General features: G+C 43.2%; 3 protein-coding genes across 3 annotated transcripts; 1 reads left to right on the top strand and 2 right to left on the bottom strand.

Annotated features, from left to right (window-relative positions):
• Positions 1 to 17: 17 nt before the first annotated feature.
• Positions 18 to 3827, bottom strand: LOC110911697. Its single transcript, XM_022156329.2, has 4 exons — positions 1764 to 3827; positions 1575 to 1645; positions 343 to 426; positions 18 to 232 (listed from the first exon to the last, which is right to left on the bottom strand). The coding sequence occupies exons 1-4, from the start codon at positions 1876 to 1878 to the stop codon at positions 209 to 211; spliced, it is 294 nt and encodes a 97-aa protein (XP_022012021.1). The 5' UTR covers positions 1879 to 3827; the 3' UTR covers positions 18 to 208.
• Positions 24 to 6143, bottom strand: LOC110911695 (pentatricopeptide repeat-containing protein At1g73710). The gene is made up of 4 exons (XM_035984588.1): positions 1764 to 6143; positions 1575 to 1645; positions 343 to 426; positions 24 to 232 (listed from the first exon to the last, which is right to left on the bottom strand). The coding sequence occupies exon 1, from the start codon at positions 6086 to 6088 to the stop codon at positions 3092 to 3094; it is 2997 nt and encodes a 998-aa protein (XP_035840481.1). The 5' UTR covers positions 6089 to 6143; the 3' UTR covers positions 24 to 232; positions 343 to 426; positions 1575 to 1645; positions 1764 to 3091.
• Positions 6144 to 12942: 6799 nt separating this feature from the next.
• Positions 12943 to 20282, top strand: LOC110913749. The gene is made up of 4 exons (XM_022158571.1): positions 12943 to 14304; positions 14497 to 15660; positions 16033 to 18248; positions 20126 to 20282. The coding sequence occupies exons 1-4, from the start codon at positions 12943 to 12945 to the stop codon at positions 20280 to 20282; spliced, it is 4899 nt and encodes a 1632-aa protein (XP_022014263.1).
• The last annotated feature ends 2209 nt before the right edge of the window (positions 20283 to 22491 follow it).

The raw sequence follows: 22491 nt of genomic DNA, 5'->3' as shown, positions 1-22491 counted from the left end.
CATAAGCAGAACACATACACGGAAACTTAAAGATAGTTGTTATTCAAATACGCGAATGGCAAAAATGTGCGTATAGTATCTTAATAAAATATGTCAATAAACTTGAGGGACCCGAACACAAACCCAAACCAAGCTGAATTTCGGAATTAATCTTACATTGACACATACAACTTATTAGCAAAAAGCTTCTGGAGCAAATTTCAACCACTTAGTTCACTGCTTCCACCAATTTCTGCCACACAAACACAAACATTATTCAAATTTTTCTTTAATTCACACATTACGGTAATTAGAGTTCAAATGAAGCAAAAAAGTAATGAGATCATGGAAACTGAAACATACCTCATCTTTCTTCTTGCCTCCTGAAAAAGCCTTATACCCACCAAAGATTGCTAAGCCCCAGCCAGATAAAGAGATGATCACAAACTGCGAATGATAAGTTCATATAAATAATCACCACAGTAACATTTAATAAGATATGTTTTTTTATTAAACACATGCATAAAAAGACCAAAGGTCTTCTAGCCTAGTGGTATCAAGGTGGTACATAGTGGTGTCTCTCCCCATAAGGTTGAGGGTTCGAGTGGTGTAGATTTAGGAGTAGTGGGTGTGTGAGTTAGCAGTTTAAAAAAAATCATACAGCAAAAGGTACAAAATTGGAAAGTATGAGACTATATCCAAATATATTAAAGATTAAACGACTCAAAATATTGTAGTATATAAAAATCATGAGACACCAAGGATCTTTATCAGCTGACGCCTGACGGTAGATATAGATTCTGAAAATAACACATCAATTTCATATTTCAACCAACTGCTACAACCTCAATATTCATATGGCATCTTTTTCTTTTGGAACGGTTGGGAATCATGGAAGTAGCCTGTTTCTGAGTATCCATTTTCACTAGCGTATCCAACATATTCCCATCAATAACGACTTAAACTAAGGTGATACCTGGCACCATACCGCATACGGGTTCATGTATGTATTGCTATTCCTTATTCACCAATATTAATGATAAAATTAGAGATTAGGCAAACAAGACCATATGTTATGTTATGTTACGTGACCATGAAAGGAAGGCCAGCCACATATGCATAACTATCACACAAACACCGCCCCGCACTTAAGTGAATGGCCGTGAGTTGGGTGGGTGTGGTTGCCCTCATGCTCGTGAGTGAGTGTGCGTGAGTGCGGTCATTCCATAACATATGCCAGTGATAGCGAGAGAGAACACCCCTCACGCCTAGGTGGTGCCTACATGGCGTGCCTTTCACTATCACTATCACTATCACTATCACACTCTGTATCGCACGGTCTAAGAGTAGAATGTAGATACGCGACTAAAGATTCGCATATCTTATAGCTATAGCCTAAAGGTTAGCACAGAGGCATAACATATCAATCACATAGGTCAAACTCTAGACGAAAGTAATATTAATACAATGCACATATCAGTCCAATAAGCACCCAAATTCACCATCCTTTTGCAAAAACTAACATTTCAAAACCCTAACACAACAAAATAATATCCAAATCAAACACCAAACACAAACAAATACTAATCACTCACATGCTCTTCCTTCCACTTAGAAGGACTCATCGGATCTTTCCAGAAGTCAACCTTCGCAGGTCCATGATGATCTACAAACAAACAACACACAACACAATCACTCACTCCAAGGTTCCAATAAAATTTATAAAATTAGATGACATATGATTAAGAGATTGATATAAAATCGTGTGTGTGACGTCATGTTACCGGCGGAGCCAGCGAGACCGCGGCGCTGGATAAGGGAAGCGGCTTGAGAAGCCGATCTTGGAGAGGAGAGACGGAGTAGGTTTGCGGCTTGACGAACCGCCAAAGTTGACGCCATTTTGCAGCTCTGAATTTTTCCGATCGATCGGCCGGTGAGCAGGGTTTTGAGGAGAAGATGTTGATGCCGATTTGATGGTAACGGCGTCGTTTGGTTTTTTATACCACAAATTGCAAATATATTCCTTTCACAAATTGCAAACGGTTTTTTTTTTTAATTCAAACCGGTTTAGAATCAGTTTTGACTTTGACTAGTTTCAAGTCAAACTTGTTTCGATTATAAACCGGGTCGATTTTGTCTCGGTTTGATGAGTTTGAAACACCAGTTTCGATCCGGTTTCAGCTCGGTTCAGTTTTGGTTTTGGTTCGTAAAATGTGAATTTTATTATTGTATATAGTTTTCAAACTATTTTAATTACCATTTCTTTATAAATTTTTAAAACAGTTCAATAAAATAAAGCTGCATTAAATAAATGGACCGGTTTGGCCAAAACCCGGTGGTCCCATAGCTACGGTTTGTATTCCAAACCAAACGAAACATATTTGTATGGGATCGGTTTCAAACCAGTTTCAGTTCGGGTTGGTTTTGCCAAACCAATTTCTTGTTTATCTCTACCTGCCCACTTGGTAGAGAGACACATGTCTCTTAAAGAAAAGGTCTTAGGTTCAAACCTGGGTGATTAATGGAGTAAAGTAGATACTAACATTTGGCGTTAAAAAAAACGTACAACAACAGTACCCGGTAAGTCCCACAAATAGCAAAGCTATTGGTGGGGTCTGGAGAGGGTAGGATGTAGACCGTCTGTAGGGGACACCATGCCCCTTTGAATAGGGTATTTGTATCAACCTATTGGAAGTAAACCCGGGAAGCTTCAGCCAAAACGTGTTTATTTTTAGTTGTATGATTTACGTAGTGTCATTAATTGCCACCCCTAACTCATGATTCCATGACACAATGGTAACGAGCGAATACGCCACAAAAACAAACACATTGACCTCGCTATGAGGCTATGTGATGCTCAAAATGTGTTTTAAGTCAAAACATGTCATGTTTAAGTTCCGGTCAAAACAAATTGGGCCGAATCAAATCACCTGTTCATTATAAAACTTTTGTAGATAACACATATAAAACATAAACATTAAAAATTATCTGTTTTAAAAATATTCGACTACATTCAACACGACCCGTACAACCTAGTTCGTCTACAACTAATCTTTACAATTATAATATCCACTTGAATCTATTATCATGCAATAGTAGTGTACACATTTGTTCATACAGATAAACTTACAGATGTTTCATCTACCTCATCATCTTCTTCCTCAGAAGAAGGCAACGGTTCCGAATCAGAAACCAAATTCATCTCTTGGTTCACCAGTTCTGCAAGGTCATGCCGGTTCAAAAACTTATACGCTTCTATAATCGCCTTAAATAAAGACTCCTTCCGATCAATTTCACCATATTTTAGCTTGCTGTATACACGCTTTACCCCCTCCAACATACCAGCTTTCGCGTAACAACCAACAAGGTATATATACGTAACAACATCCGCTTCCATACCTTCATCTTGCATCCTCATGAACATCTTTAACGCATCATCGATTCTCCCCAAGCCCCCATAAACATAAATCGCGACGTTATACACAAAGACATCCAAACCCGTCTCGAACTTTATAAAAGTTTGAAAAAAATCCAACGCGTACGTGTGCAGACCAACTACTGAAAAGACAGCTGTCACGATGGATTGTTTAGCGTACGGTTTACTTTCCTGGTAAGCGAACTCGAGCTGTTCAACTGCTTCAACTGGAATCCCGCCTTTTTTCAAAACGGTAAATAATACTTTGAACGTTCCCATTGTGGGCGATAGTTTTTGAGTTACGATCATTTCGTGCAGCATTTCACCGCACTCGGTTAGATTCCCGCTTGTGGCGTAACATGACATTGCTTTGTTGAACGACGGGCAGTCGGTTAACAAGCCGGAATCTTTCATTTCGTTTGCGACGTGTATCGCTTCGTCGAGCATGCCCATGTTCTTGTAAACATACATCATGGTTGCGAAAGAAACAGCGTCTGCTTGATGGTTTTCTTGTAAATAGTCGAAAATCGATTTGGCTTCGGATACCATACCCAAATCTGCGTAAAGATTGAGAATACTGTTCGATGCCACAACATCGGGACCTGCGGGTAATTCCTTCATCTTGTTGTAGATCGTTCTTGCACCTTCGATGATTCCGGCTTTACTGTATGCTTTGATCAAAGAAGTCAACACTACTTGGTTGACCGACAATCCGGATTCTTGCATAAGTCGGAAATACCGAAGAGCTTCTTCAAGTTCGCCGGTTTCTGCGAATCCGTTTATCAAAGAACCGAACACAACCTCATTCGGTTTGATCCCGGATTTGACCATATCTTGATAAACCGAAACCGCATCAGAAAGCCGGGTTAACCGAACGTAACTTGCGATAATGCTAGAAAACGTCAAACACGAGGGTTTAAAACCTGCTTCCCGCATTTCTGTCAAAAGATCCGTTGCTTCATCAACCGAATCACCACCGGAAAACATCTGAATTAACGAATTGTATGTGCATTCATCTGGCCAAATCCCTTGACTTTTCATACCTTTGAACAATGAAAAAGCTTTATCGTAAAGCTTTGCAATCCCGTACGCTTTGATCATAACGTTATACTCCACAATATCCTTCTCTCGTTCACATCCGAACGCATACTCAGCCTCAGCCCAGAGACCCTTTTGAGCGAACGCATCAATAACCGCAGCGTAAGTCTTTGACGACAATCCACCGTTCTTATGACACTTTTCAAACAAAGACTTTGCACGTTCGGTTAACCCTTCATCCACATACATTTTAACAACTATCGGAACTGACTGTTTGTCAATGCAAAAACCCAATCTCTCCATTTCCTTAATCACGTTTTCAACTTCACAAACCATTCTTCGCCCACACAAAATATGAAGAACCGCTCTATATGTAACATCATCGGGAAAAAGACCCACCTCGCGTATCTTCCGGTAATAACAAAGAGCTTCATCGATGTTCCCGATATCAGCATATAGAGATAAAAATATGTTGTAAGTCTTCGTATCGGGAGATATTCCTCGCTCTTCCATCTTACTCAACAAAGACTCCGCCTCCGACAAATTCCCATGACTCCCACACGTAAAGATCATCGTGTTAAACGTAACCGTATCCATCGGGACTCCTGACTGCAACATTTCAGCGAACACCTCAGCTGCATCTTTCAACCGGCCCGCTTTCCCATACAAATCAATCAAAGTGTTGTAAGTAGCCGTTAACCTCGGCTTTTGAACAGGGTTTTCAGTATCCGATCGATCCATACTCTTCGTACGATCTCGATCTCTCCCCCCGGTCCTAAAAAGCTCGGTCAACAAAAACCGCGTCAAACTAATCGGTTCTTGACCCGAACCCGAACCAGACTCCGAGTCTAACTCCAAATCACCCAACTCAACTTTCCCAACACACCAATCTTTATAAAACCGATCAGCCCGATCAAACTCCCCACCATCTTTCAACACCCGAACCACCGTATTCATCGTAACCTCATCCGGAAACATACCCCTAACCTTCATATGCTTAACCCACAACAACGCTTCCTTCACAAGCCCTGCTTTCCCATACACATCAACAAGCATCCCATACGTATTATTCGTCGGTAAAACCCCCTTTTCCGCCATCTCAATCCAACACCGCCTTAACCCGTCCCATTTTCTCGCTCTACCGAGCGCACGCAGCACCACGTTGTAATGAATCACATTGGGCGAATAATCTGGCTGCAATTTCATCCACTCGAAAACCCGAACAACCCGCTCCCAATTCCTCTGTTCCTTCAGTATCACCGTTTGTTCTTTAGGGTTTAGGGTTCCATAATATAAATTTAGGGTTTTTTCGACATCTTCTTCGGTGTTTAAAGATTTTAAAATTGAGGGTAATATACCTCCGTATCTCTTCTTATTCTTCTTATTATATTTATTATTACTAACACCATTAATCAAATTATTGGTGGACTTTGAAGGTAAATACTCTGTTTCCGGACGAATTTGGAGCTTGGAGTTAAACCCTAGATAAACCCTACTGGGGAATTTATGAGGCTTTACATGAAATCTTTGAATAAATATTAAATTGGATGATGGATGAAGGGTTTGAAGCTTACGTGTTGAAGAAACCCCAAGAAAAGTATGTGTTTTGTGCAGATTTTCTTGCGTTATTTCTCTGTAACTGCAAATTTGAAGCATTATGGCGGCTTGCTTCTGTGTAACTACTGCAAGGGGTTTGTTTCCCCTGTTTTTTGTTTTTATTTAAATTGTTTTTTATAAGGCCCTTTTTATAATTTGCTTTTCAGTTTGGCCCTTCTAAGTTTTTTTTTTTTTTTTTTTTTGAGGGGGGTGGTTGTTAGAATTTTAATGATCTCAATTTTAAGCTATTTGTTAGGATTAATCCCAATTAAAAAATGTTTACAGACAAGACAGTTAGACTTTTCACATTCATCTCATACTAACTAACTGAATGTTAACTAAGTTAATTTTTTATGATGTGTGATGTTTATGTGGAAAAAAAATTTACTTTTTAATAACGCGACATGTTTATGTGGCAAAATTATAATTTTTTGATAACGTGACAAAACTTAACTTTTTTATGTTGTCACAGGGCATGCCACGTCATAAAAAAACTAACTGGGTTAATATTCGGTTAGTATTTGATCGTTGGAGGAAATACGTTTAATTAGGATAATTTTTAAACATTTCCTTAGTTAGGATTAAATCCGACCAACAGATGAAAGTTAGGGTTATTAAAATCCAATTAGTGTGATGGAAGTTTAAGAAGAAAGTATATACAACTACAAGTAGCTCACCTCTAGCTATGTAAATTGTAAGGTTTTAAACTTCTCGTTAGATTTCAATCTGATACAAAGAGCTATGGTGTATTGTCTCACATGCGGTTTACATTCTATTCGACTTTTGTGTGGTCATACTCATTCATGGCCTGTGTATTAGAAGAAATAATGGTTATATGACGTAAATACTGAGAGTTCGTCTTAGACTTTGAATAAGAATGGTAAAAAAAAGCTATGGCATGAGCATCATCGACACGTAGTGTTGCAACACAAATATGGAGGTTCACTATATTTGAATGCCTAGATTCTAAATTAAGACAAGAAAATACATTGTTAGTCTTGTCATTACCAAATTCTGGTGTGAAAATAAGTAGGGCGATATTTCTAGAGATAGAAAGTAGTATAATAGAGTGTTGTTATCTTCCTCCCTTTGGGGATATTTATAGTGTAAAAGGTTCTTGTTTAGTATGACATGTGTTTATAGTAGCAACCAGAAGTGTCTTGCTGATGTTATACCTTGTTGGGTAGATAGTATGGCTGATAGTGCTCATCAGTCTCCACCTTTTGTCATACGAACACTACACAACGCCTATGGTCTCATTTTGGATCTCTTCCATAGATCCAATACATCAATGGGTCTCAATTGATGACTCTCGACCTCTCTGCGCATGAATTACCTGACAGGTCCAGACTTACAGTGATCCAGACCGGCCATGTGTTAGACCTAATAAAAGTAATCCAAGTGATCCAGACCGGCCATGTGTTAGACCTAATAAAAGTAATCCAAACTCTGGTAACTGGTTGGAATATGGGTCAGATTCAGATATGGATCATGGAGCAAGTAATGATGGGCCAAGTCAGAACTAAATTCCTATTCTCATGCATGCATCACGTGATATCTTTACTTTTACTGTTTAAAGTTTGAATTATCTGTTGAATAAAGCCTATGGCTGAGTCTACGAGTCTTGCTGATTTTTCTGTCTTTCAGTTTATTTCCGTTAGATAATTTTAGTATTTAAAGGGTTCTTTGTTCATTGTGATTGTGCGCAACTTTTCTGAGATAATAAAAAGCCCTATTGCTCTTGTCTTCAATACTTGTTAACCTTTTGTTCTTCTCTGTTGTATCTCTAATACCAACAGTGGTATCAGAGCACAGTCAAGCTCTTGTTTCTTTTGTCTTTCACAAACCCTACTCCATGGCTGAACAAATCGGAACGTTACCCACTGCTCCAACCCCGATTCCCATGTTCAAGGGTGAAGGATACGAATACTAGAGCATAAGAATGAAAACTATCTTGATGTCTCGTGATCTATGGGACATGGTCGAATCTGGTGTGAATCAAAGTGAAACTGATGCTGGAAGACTGAAGGCTATGAAAAAGAAAGATGCTCATGCCATGGCAATCATCCAACAGGGAGTTCATGACATGTTGTTCTCAAGAATTGCTGCTGCTGACTCTGCTAAAGAGAGTTGGGAAATCTTACGTATGGAGTTCCAAGGCGATAACTAGGTAAAAGCAGTAAAATTGCAGGGGCTACGAAGGGAATTTGAAAACCTGTCCATGAGAGATTGAGAACCGGTATAAGATTCTTTCTCTCGGGTGATGTCGATCGTGAGTCAGAAGAGAGCTTTTGGTGAGAAAGTTGCTGATCAAATCATTGTGGAGAAGATCCCGCGTAGTCTGTCCCCCAAATTTGATCACGTTGTGCCATCTATTGAGGTATCCTTTGACTCCAATCACAGGAAGAAAGAATTAGTAGACTGTCTCAGGACATAGTTGAAAAAAATGATGAACATGCTCTTCAAGTTTTTCAAGATAACAATCCGGCTTCTAGGTTTAATACTTATAGAGGTCGAGGCAGAGGCTCTCCACGTGGGAGAGGTCGAGGTTGTCGTGGTCTTGATAGAAGCAAAGTTCCATAATGTCATGTGTGCAATAAGTTTGTGTAACACCTCGGAAATTCTTGTCCAATAAAATAAAGACACGTGTCATGAGAGACAAACGTGTCAGGAAAACCGGATCAAATAAAAAGATGTATGGTAGGATTTTAAAAAAAAGGGCGTCATGTTATTTAAAAGTACCTCTGAACGACCCAAGGGCAACATGTTATTAAAATACCTCTGAGCGACCCAAATTTATAAATCCCAAGATCCTTAAATCGTTTGATAAACATCTTATATATTAACCGGTTATTTCTAAATAAATGAAGTTCCAACTTTTATATGGAATTTGGATTGTTAGGAATGTTACTACTAAAATGCTGAATTAAATCCTTGTATAAAAGGAATTGGAAGTAGTTAATTGGCTTGTTCAACTATTATGAGAATTCAAGACTTTCTTGTAATTTCCGTCACTTTAAAATCCCACAAGAATCCAAATTGAGGGGGAAGCATGAAAGAAGGCATGCAAGCATGCAAGGTCTGAGTTAATGGACCCTACACTGCAGTAAAAGCATGAGGAATCCGACACTACTCAATTGCATAGTCAATACTTTGAAGTTTGTAACATTTTTGGCTTCTGACCATTGGTTACGGACCGTAAGGGTCATGGCTTACAGTCCGTAAGGGGGGTACCTGGGCGATTTCAGCAAAGGTCGGTTACAGACCGTAACTGTTTCAGCATATGGTCCGCAAGAGGAGCTTACGGACCGCAAGGCCTTAAGTTTACGGTCCGTAAGGCTGTCGCTGGTAGCAGGTTTTGGACAGCTGCCTGTTCAGCCTGTTGCACCGACTTAAAATGGTGGTTTTCGAAAAAAGGGTCTTGCTAGGCAGTATTTAGCCCTCTAGGGACACCTGGGGTGATCACACAACAAATGTAGACTTGCATGTCTTGATCTTAAGCTCATTGGTGCATTATATAAGGGGCTTGAGTTGTGACCATTTGGACATTGTTTTGCATCTTCACTTCTGGAGCTCCTGGACAGCTATCAAGTTTTTCTTAGGCTCCATAAACCTTCTTAGGACTCTTGTAAGTGTCCTTAACCTCCCTTAATCCATTTTAGCTTAGTTAATTAGCTAAAAGTCAAACCATCGTAATTAAGGTTTGACTTCAAGATTAGTCCATAATTACTCAGTTAAATCTCGAATTGAAAGTACCTATAAGTAGGTAATTATGTGTGTAACAAACCCTTAAAAGGGTATTATCAGATTCCCACTCTAACCATGTTAATTGTCGAGTCAAAGTACACTTTAAAAAGTCAACAGAATGCTTAAATCCAAATTAACGCATAATTAGCAATGTAGGATACATGCAACCTGTTTGATCATTAATATAACTTGGTAACTAATGTAAGAACATGTCCCAACATGTTCAACTCGACAATTTTCTGTTTAGACCCGGTTTGGAACCGAAAGTCTCATAGTTTGACTTTCGCTTTGACTTTCAGTTCTGACCCGTTTTAGTCAAGTTTAAGATTGCCTTAGAGCTTCTTTTGGACCTAGTAACATGTCAGTATAACCCTCTGTGATTATACGGCTTAGTTCACTAGTTGTCTAATTATTATGCAAATTTCCGTTAAATGCCCATATGTTGACCATTATGCCCAAATGCCCATAAAATATGATTTTTGAAAATGTAAAAGGGTAGACATCTTAGTTACTGAATTATAGACTTGTAACTAAAATTTGACATCAGTTTGAGGTCTCGATTAAGAATTATGCTCGTTAGCGTAATTAGAAGTCTTCTTAATAATTAATTAGCATAATTAGCATGTAGCCTATCTAAACCCGATTTTATATCAAAACTTTATACCCACTGATATTAAAGATTTTTATTCAATTTTAGGCTGAGCATAACTTAGTGTTCTAAGCTTAATTCGGCTAATGCCGGTTTTGCCCTTTTGGGCTATAAAATGAGTTTTATGAATCCTTTTGACCCCAAACCATTTTCTACTGATTTATTATGATAAACGTATTATTTTGAGCCTTCTGGAATTATAAAAATATCAGCTTTTCTTTTAAAACCCGGAAATGGCTCCTGATGTATTGCAAAATACATCGGTATTCGCGTCGGTTTTAGTCGTTAGTCAGTTAGTTTTAGTGTCGGTTTAGTCTAGAATGTACATACTATTGATTTATTTGTGTTTCCAGGTCTTTACAGCCAAAAAGAGCAAAAACGAGCAGAAATCTGGAAAGGCGGAAGGCTGGCACGGAAACCGAGGAAGTCGGGAGCTGAAACAAAGAAAAATTACAGTTCTGGAGCTCCCAGGCGGGCCGCGTGGACTTAACAGGCATCTTCTCGCGCCCCGCATTGACTTAAAGGAAGAATTAAAAGAATAACAACCTCTCGCGCCCCGCGTCAACTTAGGCATGATCCTTAGGCGGGCCGCGAGAGTTTTGGCAAGATGTTCAGGATTTTAAACCCTAGGCGACCCGCATAAGCTCATCAGCTATCTTTATGCGGGCCGCCTGAAGAGTCTGTGTCGGCAGAAGGTTGCGGATTGCATGGCAAGTTAGGGTTTTTGGTTATATAATAACATATACGCGTGCACAGCCGGAGATAGACGAACTTGGGCATCTTAGGGCAAGGATTGGCTGCTGATTGAAGGCTGTGGACGTGGTTGGAGCATCTTGGAAGCTTGGAATCATCGGGATAGCACTTTGGAGCATTCGGGAGTGAAGATTCGGGTTCTACATACCTTTTTCTTTCGTCCTTCGTTTGTTTAAACCTTGTTACCCATGAATTCAGATTATACAATGTTTTTGATTATGTTCTTGATGATGTTTTCCGGCTAAAACCATAAACTACCTAGGCGATGACTATGGCATAACAAAGTTTGGATTTTTATTTGATTATTGATGTGGTTGTGGACTTTTCTTGTATTGTAAACGCTATGATAGTTTGTCTTGGTGCGTATGTGTGCTTGTGATTATTTTATTATTGTTTATTTGTTCCATTCGATTCTTGGTGACGGTCTTTATCACGGAATAGAGTCGGATTAGGGTTCTTGATTTAGGTGAGTGTCTATATCACATAAATATGTCATTAATCCTTTAGGGTGAAAAGTGCACTAGTAACCTTAGGAACAATATTCGGTAATTAATTATAATCAAGTGTGCTGCTAGACTCGTTGCGGAAAGGCTCGAGGATATTAATAGGTCTCGGAGTAGTTATAAGGAATTAACCACCCATTGTCTATTAAGCCAAGATTAAACCCATAGTTGCTTTAGACGTTCGCGCGGCAAAGTAGAGCGTCTTACATAAGCACTTTCAAGAAACTAGAGGACGGACAAGAAATCTAGAAAACCGGTGAGCGTAACATCCTAGGTAGTGCCACAAGAATCGCCTCGAGAGTGTTTGAGGGGCTTAGTGGTATCTTAATAGGTTTAGCATTAGAAGATCCCGGTTCCACACCACATCATTATCATATAAGAATCCATTCTGAGTTTAGCCTGCGTCTAGCCTAGGTAGTCTTCATTCTCACTGATCAGACCCTTCGTTTGAGTTCGTGTCTAGCTTTCTAGTATTATTTTATTATTTTATTTAGGATTTTTAGAAACCCCCCCCCCATTAATAAACAATTTAGTATGTCGTGTCAGTTTGAGTCTAGATAGAGTCGTAGCGTAGTCAGTAGAGTCTCGTGGGTTCGACACTCGGACTTACTTTAGCTTTACTACGTCGATCGGTTCACTTGCCGGTTGCGTGTTTTAGGGTTTAGGTTGAGTCTTAGTTTTATAAATTTAAAGCTTAGAGAGTCTAGAAATAGGGTAATTTAGTTAGTTTTATTTGACCCATTTTCAGCACATCAAGTTTTTGGCGCCGTTGCCGGGGACTCTTGGCGATTGCGCTGATTACTTTGTTTGGACTTACTTGACATATTACGTGCTATTTTGTTTCTTTGTTTGAGTCGTAGGTGTCTAAGTATTTTAGTGTCTTTTTATAGTTAGTCGAGTCGTTTAGTAGAGTCTTCTTACTTGTTTGTTTTCGGTTTTTGCAGTGGATGCCCCATACGCGCTCGCAGGGACCGCCGCCGTTGCCGTTTGCACTCAAGTCTTCCTTCTCGTCGTCTACGTCCGAGGTACGTGCCTCTAGCTCTACTTCATTTTCTCAGTCCACCCCAGTTTTCGATTTTACACCAAAATCTTCACCCCACAATTCCCCGCCACCCACCCGCCCACCTAGTCCACCACCCGTAGCTCACATGGCCCGTAGGACAGTTTACGACTAGGCTACCACCGGCTTCGCCGGTGGTAATTCCCCCATCACCCTTCCCGAGATCCCGAACGATCGGTCTTGGCAGATACCATCCTACATTATGACCGCCATCACCAATTCCTGCCAGTTCCATGGTCGTGACGACGAGGATGCACCCGCCCATATCAATCGCATCACTCGTCTCTGCAGCACCTTCTCCATTGAGGGTGTCAATCTTGATGCTAGGTATCTTCAGGTTTTTCCGTTCTCACTTGCTGGACGCGCAGCCGTCTGGTTCGATTCCCAGCCTGCTGGCACTTTCACTACTTGGGCAGGCCTTCGCGATGCATTCTTAGCCAAATATTTTCCGCCAGCCAAGGCATCTCACCTTCGTGACCAGATCCACTCATTTCGTATGGAGCCAGATGAGCCTTATCACTTAGCTTGGGTGCGTTTTCAGACCCTGATTACCCGTTATTCTCAGCATGGTCTATCTGACTGGGCGTTAGTAGAGAAGTTCTACAATGGACTTACTCCTGAGATTAGGGCTCGTTTCGATACTTCAGCAGGAGGTCAGCTTATGGGAAAGAAGACAGTGGCGGAGTGCAATGATTTATTTGAGAGTTTTGCCCACTCCGATATGGACTACAGCACTACCAGCAGGACTTCCATTCCTATGCGTACCACCTCGGCCGGTCGAGGGGTAAACCAAGTTGGCTTGGATTCATCGGTAGCTGCTGCAGTCGAGAGAGCGAAGGAGGAATTGAGGCAAGAGATGAGGCAGGAGTTGAATGAGATAAAGAAGAAAGTCGATAGGTGTGAGGTTTGTCGAGGGGGACATGATACCATAGATTACCCCACGCTCACTCTTGAGCAGGTAGAGTACATAGCCGGTCAGCCTAGGGGTCCCACGAACCCGTTCAATAATTCTAGTTCCAACTGGCGCGGTAGTGGCAATTCAAGTGGTTATCGTTCGTCTGGAAATCCTCCTGGATTTTCATCTGGTCAGTATCAGAGTAGAGGGCCCGGTATTTACACGCAGTCTAGTTCAGGACAGTTTAGTGGGTCGGGGTCTAGTGGTCAGTTTTCGAGTGGAGGACCGCCTCAGGAGAGTCATGGTGGTGGGAAAGCCCCTGAGGTTAGCACGAGTAGGTTAGAGGAGATGTTTGCTCAGATGATGACACGGAGCGATGCATTCTTGAAAAATCAGGAGCAAATTAACAAGAATAACGACCTTCAATTCAAGAATCAGCAGGCCGCCCTCCTCGATCTTCAGAGGACAGTAGGCGGACTTGCTAAGCAGTTGCAGGAGCACCCGCCGGGTCAGTTTTCGGGAAACACTTTCACGAATCCCGCGAACCAGTCAGCAAAGGCGATTACGACCCGTAGTGGGAAGAGTTTGGGAGAGGTAGTGAGAGAAAGAGAGGTTGAAGAAGTAGAGGAGGAGGTCGATGAGGAGATCGAGATGGAGGCTCCAGGCAAGGTGCACACGAGGCTAGCCCCAGCAAGTACAGCACACGCCGAGGAGTCGCCAGTAGAGCAGAGAGTGGAGAAGCAGCCGACGAGGGGTCGGCCGGCACCGATGATTGATCATTCTCGCCTCCCATTTCCCGCCCGTGCCAGGCAGCAGAAATATGCTCAGGAGTACGGGAAATTCCTTGAGATGTTTACTCAGTTGAAGATCAATCTTCCGTTCATCGAGGCGCTTCAGTCTATGCCTAAGTATGCGAAATTCCTTAAAGATCTTTTGAAGCGTAAGGAGAGAATCGGTGAGCTTTCGAATATTCCATTGACAGGGGGTTGTTCCGCGGTAGTCTTGAATAAGCTACCAGAGAAGTTGACCGACCCTGGCACATTCACGATTCCATGTTTCTTTGGGGGAGCCGTTACCCCTTCTCACGCCTTAGCCGATTTAGGGGCCAGCATCAATTTGATGCCATTCTCGTTGTATGAGCGTCTTGATCTAGGAGAGCTTACACCCACGCGCATGTCATTGTCCTTGGCTGACCGATCAGTCAAGTATCCTCGTGGGATAGTAGAGAATTTGTTGGTGAAGGTCGATAGGTTTGTGTTCCCAGTAGACTTCGTTGTGCTCGATATGGAGGCTGATGAGAGAGTTCCGATTATTTTAGGCCGTCCATTCCTTCGAACCGCAAAGGCGATCATCGACGTCTTTGACGGTAAGATTTCTCTTCGTGCGGGTGACGAGGTTGTCACATTCGAGATCGATAGGGCGATGCAGCATCCTAGCTGTGGAGATGATGTTAGTGGACCGTGTCATTCCGTCTATTTTCTCAATTCATTCATATCTTGTGTCGACACGTGCTTCGAGTACATTAGTGGAGCCGATCTGGTAGGTGAGGGAGTGGTTGACGAGCATTCTGAGGATGAGGTAGAGGAGGTAGAGGAGGAGCGTTTAGATGAGAGCGATGAGGTTAGTGCTGAGACATTAGAGCTCGATGCGATTAGTGATGAGAGTACTCCTGTAGAGATTCCACCGCCTTTAGAACTTAAGGTTCTTCCATCCCATCTCGAGTACGCGTTTCTAGGAGAGAAGCCGAGTATGCCTGTCATCATTTCTTCGAAGTTGACAGAGGAGGAGAAGGCGAGGTTGATTGAGGTGCTTAGAGAGCACAGTGATGCAATTGCATGGAGGTTATCCGATATCAAGGGCATCAGCCCTACCTTTTGCACGCATCGCATTCTGATGGAGGACGTTTTCAAGCCTGTAGTGCAGCCGCAGCGTCGGTTGAATCCGAATATGCAGGAGGTAGTGAAGAAGGAGGTGATGAAGTTGCTGGAGTCGGGGTTGATCTATCCTATTTCTGATTTAGCTTGGGTGAGTCCTACGCAGGTCGTCCCGAAGAAAGGGGGGATGACGGTTGTTCTGAATTCGAAGAATGAGCTTATTCCGTCTCGCACTGTTACGGGTTGGCGTGTGTGCATTGACTATCGAAAGTTAAATGACGCCACTCGTAAAGATCATTTTCCGCTCCCATTCATTGATCAGATGCTTGAGCGTCTCGCGGGTCAGCAGTTCTATTGCTTTCTCGACGGGTTTTCGGGTTATTTCCAGATTCCTATTGCACCAGAGGATCAGGAAAAAACCACTTTTACATGTCCATATGGCACATACGCGTACCGACGCATGCCGTTTGGATTATGTAACGCTCATGCTACATTCCAGCGTTGTATGATCGCGATCTTTCAGGATATGGTCGAGAGTTCGATAGAGGTGTTTATGGACGACTTCTCAGTGTATGGTAGTTCTTTCGATCAGTGTTTGACGAATCTTGAGAGGATGTTGAAGAGATGTGTGGAGACGAAGTTGATGCTGAACTGGGAGAAGTGTCACTTCATGGTGACTGAGGGGATTGTGCTAGGGCACAAGATTTCGCGAGAAGGTATTGAGGTTGATAGAGCGAAGATAGATACGATTAGCCAGCTTCCTCCGCCGACTAGTGTCAAGTCGGTTCGTAGTTTTCTCGGTCATGCGGGATTTTATAGGCGCTTCATTAGGGATTTTTCCAAAATCACTCGCCCCATGACGCGATTGCTGGAGAAGGACGTTCCTTTCGTCTTTGACGAGGAGTGCCTTCGAGCGTTTGAGTTTCTGAAGGAGAGGTTAGTGAGTGCACCGATCCTCGTATCGCCTGATTGGAGCTTACCATTCGAGCTGATGTGCGATGCGAGTGACTACGCAGTTGGTGCGGTGTTAGGGCAGAGACGGGAGAAGCATTTTCACCCGATTTACTACGCGAGTAAAACGCTGAATGATGCCCAGGAAAATTACACCACTACGGAGAAGGAGTTGTTGGCGGTGGTGTTCGCGTTCGATAAATTCCGATCATATCTCGTTCTTTCGAAAACCGTCGTGTTCACTGATCATTCTGCTCTGCGTCACTTGTTTCAGAAGAAGGACGCGAAGCCGCGTCTTATACGATGGATTCTGCTTCTTTCCGAGTTCGACATTGAAATTAAGGATAAGAAGGGGGCAGAAAATGTGGCGGCGGACCACTTGTCTCGCCTAGAGGGTCCGAAGCATGAGGAGATTCGTGAGGAGGCGATAGGAGACAGATTCCCTCACGAGTCTATTGATGCTGTCACGGCAGGAGCCGTGGACCTCCCGTGGTTTAGCGACAAAGCCAATTATTTGGCCGACGGGTTTGTGATGGAGAGTTTGAGTTTGCAGGAGAAGCGCAAGCTGACGAGAGACGCTAGCAAGTACATTTGGGACGATCCCTATCTCTTCAGGATAGGCGGTGATCGAGTCTTGAGGAGGTGTGTTAGTAGAGAAGAAGGTGCGGGGATCCTGAGGCACGTGCACGAGGGATTGACTGGAGGACACCATGGCGCGCATGTGACCGCACAGAAGGTGTTTGATTGTGGTTTCTATTGGCCGACGGTGGTAGATGATGCGGCCGAGTTTGTGAGGAAGTGTGACCGGTGCCAGCGGACCGGCAACATCTCATCCAAGGATGAGATGCCCCAGAATCCCATTCAGGTGTTGGAAGTTTTTGACGTCTGGGGCATCGATTTCATGGGACCATTTCCATCTTCGAGTGGAAATCGGTACATCCTCGTTGCGATTGACTACGTTTCGAAGTGGGTGGAAGCTCAAGCTTCGCCTTCGAATGATGCACGAGTGGTGGTGAGGTTCTTGAAAAAGTTGTTTACGCGATTTGGTACGCCTAGAGCCATTATTAGTGATCGCGGCACGCATTTTTGCAATGCGGTGATGGAAAAGGCGTTGGAGAGATATGGAGTTACGCACCGCTTGTCCACCGCGTATCATCCACAAACGAGCGGTCAAGTGGAGAACGCGAATCGAGGAGTGAAGCGGATTTTGGAGAAGACGGTAGGGAAGAGTAGGCAAGATTGGTCCGACAAGTTGGACGATGCGTTGTGGGCTTTCCGAACCGCCTACAAGACGCCATTAGGTACGACACCGTTTATGATCGTCTACGGGAAAGCGTGCCACTTACCGGTCGAGTTAGAGCATCGGGCTCTTTGGGCGCTCAAAACGGTGAATTTAGATTTGACCGAGGCCGCTAGGAGACGATTTTTCCAAATCCATGAGTTAGAGGCGCTTCGGGACGCCGCGTATGATCGTTCTTGGAGTATCAAGGAGAAGTCGAAAGCGTTGCATGATAGGAAGTTGCGAAAGTTGAAGGAGTTTAAAGTGGGCGATCAAGTGCTATTGTTCAACTCGAGGTTGAAGTTGATTGCCGGAAAGTTGAAGTCGAGATGGTCCAGGCCGTATGTCGTGAAGGAGGTTTTCCCGTATGGCACCGTCGAGTTGTTTGATGAAGTGAGTTCGCATGTGTGGAAGGTAAACGGGCATAGGTTGAAACACTACATAGGAGGTCCCATCGATACCGCCGAAGAGGAAACCGTTCCTCTTTCGGACCTGCCTAACACCGCCACGTAGGTTCTTGAGTGAAAACTCAAGTGTAGAGTTTGTATATTGCGTCGTTGTCCGTGTCGTGTCCTTAGTTTAGTTTTTGTGAGTTTTTGCGTCATTTGTGTCGTTTTGTGTGTTCTTGCGTCTTGTGTGTGTCGTAAGTGTTTTTGCAGGTTTCATCACCTTTACGGGGCCGAATTCGATCACAGAACAGCTGCACAGGTACGTTTAACGCTGAAAACACGGAAATAAATGCAGGGGGTAAAATGGGGATTACTAAAAACAAATTTCTGCTGTAACCTGCTGTTGCTGTTAACCAAACAGCAGTTTTGTGCTGTCCATGCGGCCCGCGTAGGGTTCTTCTCTATTTCACGCGGCCCGCCTGGACTTAAAAGGACTTTCAGAATAAACAATCACTCGCGGCCCGCCTTCACTTATCATGATACTTTACGCGGGCCGCCTGATGGTTAAAGGGTTTTAAAAATAATAAAGTTCAAGCGGCCCGCCTCATTTTGGCTTGATACTTCACGCGGGCCGCGTACACAATCTGAGTCGGCACCTTTTCAAAACCCCCAAATCGATGTCATTTTCAAACCCTAACCTGTTTTCTACTCCCACCGGCGATTCACAACCCACCAAACACCACCATTCACAACCGCCATACACCAGTTTCTACTCCAACCGCCATACACCATCCTCATCTCAACCGTCAACCGCCACCCATCACTACCTCCATTCACTGCCAAGCACCACCCACCCCATCGCCAACCACCAGACCACTGTTGACACCCACCAGATTTTTCTGTTCATTCGGTTCGGCTACGCTACAGGTATGATTTCTTGCTAAATTACGTCGTCATTCAGTTTGTGTCGAGTCAAATCGAGTCTAGTTTAGTTGTTGTTTTGAGTCCGCAGGTTTGTGTGTGAGTTGGTTCAGTCTGTTTCTTCGTCGAGTCTGTCAGTTCAAATTTGGGTCAGTAGGTTATGATTATGGGTCAGGTCTTGTGTAACTGTCGAGTCGTCGGCCTTGCGTCTCGTAGTCATTATGGTTCAGGTCAGTCATGTCAGTGTGTTTAGGTCAGTTAGTCCGCAGGTGTTTACATTGAGTCCCTATTGCCTGCATTGTTGAATATTTGCCAGGGTGCGGGTGGCTTGGGTCGGTTTGATTTGTTTGTTGCTTGGTTTGAGAGGTGCGAGGTTGGGATGATATCACAAGATAAGGGGGGAGGTTTTGCGTGTAAATCAAATTTTTGGCGAATTTTGGGTTTAGATGAAATATAGCGAAAAAACATTTTCGGGCATTGTGAAACTCAAGTGTGGGGAGGCGTTGCGCGGTTTTCACATAAAGGCCACATTTTTCACAAAAATCACGCGCTTCGTTTCCGTTGCTTCCGCACTTGGTGTGTGATGTTTTCTCGGCACTTAGGATTGCTCGAGGGCGAGCAAGGTGCCGGGAGGGGGTAAAAGTGTAAATTTTTGTAAAATGAGTCATAAGTGTCGTTTTTAGGGTTATGTGCGTCGTTTTGCGTCGTTTAGGGTCCGTTAGTGTGTTTCGAGTCATAGTTGCGTCGTGTTAGTGTCGTGTCGTGCACGTACTATTGCATCGCTCGATTTTAGGCCGCGTCGCCCGTACTCAATCTCCATTCGGGCGAGGTTGGCCTAGTTTCGGGTTGTTTTTTGTGATATACACTTATATCGGACAACGGCCGCGAATGAAATGCTATACGGCCGTCGTCCGATTGTACATTATTATAATATTATTTTATTATATATATAAAGAGAAAAAAAATAAAAAACAGAAAAATTCCAAAAAAATCAAAAAATTCAAAAATACCAAAAATAGCTTGTGATTACTAACGGTTCACCTATTTTGCATGTTTATTTGATCTGTTGTGAACAGGATGTCGGGTGCAGGATCCTCTTCGGGTGTAAAGCGCAAGAGGCGCAACACTCGTGCTCAGGCGGCTGCACAGGAGCAGCCGGATGCTCCGGTACTTCGAAAGATCACATACAGGGATGCTGGGACCCCACACGGGCAGAGTGAGAGGCTGGTTTAGGGCCCGTTGTTGCGTTTTACGGTGGGATCATATGAGTACATGAAATTCGAGGCAATAAAAAAAGTGAAGTTGTTAGAGTTTAAGAGGATTGACTGGGATTTGGTTAGGAGGTTGGGACAGGTCGAGAGAGTTCAGGAGCTTCTAGGGGAGAAGTTTAGGTGGGCGTTGGAGTGTGAGATGCCTCAGTATGTTGAGCTGACTATGGAGTTTCACTCCACATTCATTTATAGGCACCCAGGAGGGTTCGACCAGCCGGATGTGGTTTCGTTTGCGTTGGGCAAACAGGTTTTTAATATGAGTCTGATGCAGTTTGCAGAGGCGACAGGGTTATATTCGGCTGAGGAGGTTGGGTCAGACGAGTTTAGAGGATTATTGAGGCAGGTTGTGAGAGAGCCGGCGGAGGCGTGTGTGCTGAAGGAGGATTTGGCATGGTTCTGGCGCACCATTGCTATTTCACCATATTCTAGCAATTTGGTGGCGTCAGACATTAAGGATCCGGTTTATAGGTTCGTGCACAAGATCTTAGCGTCTACTTTGATAGGGAAGCACGAGGGAGACAAGGTAAACCAGCACAGTTTGTTTTGTTTGATGTGCATGGTTGAGAGGCGGCCAACCAACCTAGCTAGTATCTTGGCATGGTCCTTAGCGAGACCGAAGAAGGGGGGAGGTACGGCCAGATTGTATGGTGGGCCGTATATCACGATGTTGGCAGCCAATTTGGGCGTGTTTACTGATTTTCCGGCTGAGAGGATGACTGAGGGACCCGCTCCATCTCTCGTGGAGTTGAGGAGTTTACAGCTAGCTAGGATAGTCACTTTTATCGAGCCGCTAGCATGGACAGAGATTCTGCCAGCACCACCGTCTCCGGATCCGACTGCCGAGGAGGCAGCGCACACTACGATCCCGGAGCGGTATCAGGTGCCACTTCAGAGACACCAGCTTCCAGCACGGGAGTATCCTTTCAGGCAGCCGCGACCAGAGCCGCTTACTTTGGAGGGTTTGTACGATAGGGTGGAGCAGGTTAGGCATGAGATGCAGTTGGGTTTTCAGGTTATATACGATCACTTTCATATACAGCCACCACCGGTAGGGCAGCCACAGCAGGGGGGTCCAGCTGGTGGAGAGGAGGAGCCTACCGGTGCACAGCAGGGTGGAGCAGGAGATGCATGAGGATGTGCAGCAGTGCTTGCAGCATTTATATCTTTTGTTTTATTTTTATGCTGTTTTTGATCCTCGTTAGTTGGTTTGTATTGATATGATATATTGGTTGGTCGGGTTGTGGGTTGGTTGATACTTGTGATGATACCTTGATGGTTTATATTATTTTGGGTTTAGTATGTTTTGAGTGATAGGTTGATTTTGATGCCGCTTCCGTTCGCGTGTCCGAGTTAGTACAGTTTGCTGAGCGCGTTTTGGATTGGAGGGCATGTGTGGTATCGACTGGCATACTGACAGTCTCACATATGATTCAGCTAAGTCGTTCCACTTGTATACTTGTATATTTATTTATTTATTTATTTTTGTTTTTAGGTTTTAGGAGTCAGGTTTACATCCTTGCATTAGGGACAATGCAACATTCAAGTGTGGGGATGGGAACTTGTAGTTAGTGAGTCTTGAGTCGAAAAAAAAAATCCAAAAAAATTTAAAAAATAGAAAATGTCTTTTGAAATAAGAAGTTTGCAAAATAAAAACGGAAAATGATAGAAAAGTCGGGTTTTTGATCGGGTTCAAATAATAATAATATGAGATAAAAAAATCGTGCTTGTGTCTAGTTTGGGATGCGCGGGTAGGCTTGATTCGGTTTCGGGTTCCTTTGATATTAATTATACCTAATTGTCGGTCTACTAGTGGGTTCTCATCTAGGGAAAGTGGGGAAATTGAAACCGCCAATAATAGTATAAGGGATGCCGTTATAAGCTAAGATCGTTAGAGTTTTTGGTCATTATCTCGTTGAAAAAAATAAATAAATAAATAAATAAATAAGTGAGCTAGAAACTAAATGAAAGTAGCCATTCTATGTAATCTGTGGTTGGGGATAGCGACTCTACAGCCGGAATACCGCTAGAATGTGTGAAATCGACCTTGCAAAATAAATAAAAAGTACCGAGGCCTATGTAATCTGTGGTTGGGGATAGCGACTCTACAGCCGGAATACCTCTAGGATTAGGGAAAGCAACGTCTACGCTCGTAAATGTGAAAAAAAAAATGG

Source organism: Helianthus annuus, chromosome 15, assembly GCF_002127325.2.
Source record: "Helianthus annuus cultivar XRQ/B chromosome 15, HanXRQr2.0-SUNRISE, whole genome shotgun sequence".
NCBI classification, from domain to species: Eukaryota; Viridiplantae; Streptophyta; class Magnoliopsida; order Asterales; family Asteraceae; genus Helianthus; species Helianthus annuus.
The sequence above is the reverse complement of the archived record's forward strand: the minus strand, read 5'-3'. Positions and strand labels throughout refer to the sequence as shown.

Bases quoted from the DNA above. Each gene is read 5' to 3' on its own strand.
- LOC110911697 (XM_022156329.2), bottom strand. From the start codon at position 1,878: ATGGCGTCAACTTTGGCGGTTCGTCAAGCCGCAAACCTACTCCGTCTC. The intron at 1,646-1,763 runs GTAACATGACGT...GTTTGTTTGTAG, and splicing joins CGGTCTCGCTGGCTCCGCCG to ATCATCATGGACCTGCGAAG. The intron at 233-342 runs GTATGTTTCAGT...TTTGTGTGGCAG, and splicing joins GAGGCAAGAAGAAAGATGAG to AAATTGGTGGAAGCAGTGAA.
- LOC110911695 (XM_035984588.1), bottom strand. From the start codon at position 6,088: ATGCTTCAAATTTGCAGTTACAGAGAAATAACGCAAGAAAATCTGCAC.
- LOC110913749 (XM_022158571.1), top strand. From the start codon at position 12,943: ATGACCGCCATCACCAATTCCTGCCAGTTCCATGGTCGTGACGACGAG. The intron at 15,661-16,032 runs GTGAGTCCTACG...GCGATCTTTCAG, and splicing joins CTATTTCTGATTTAGCTTGG to GATATGGTCGAGAGTTCGAT. The intron at 18,249-20,125 runs GTAGGTTCTTGA...TGTTGTGAACAG, and splicing joins GACCTGCCTAACACCGCCAC to GATGTCGGGTGCAGGATCCT.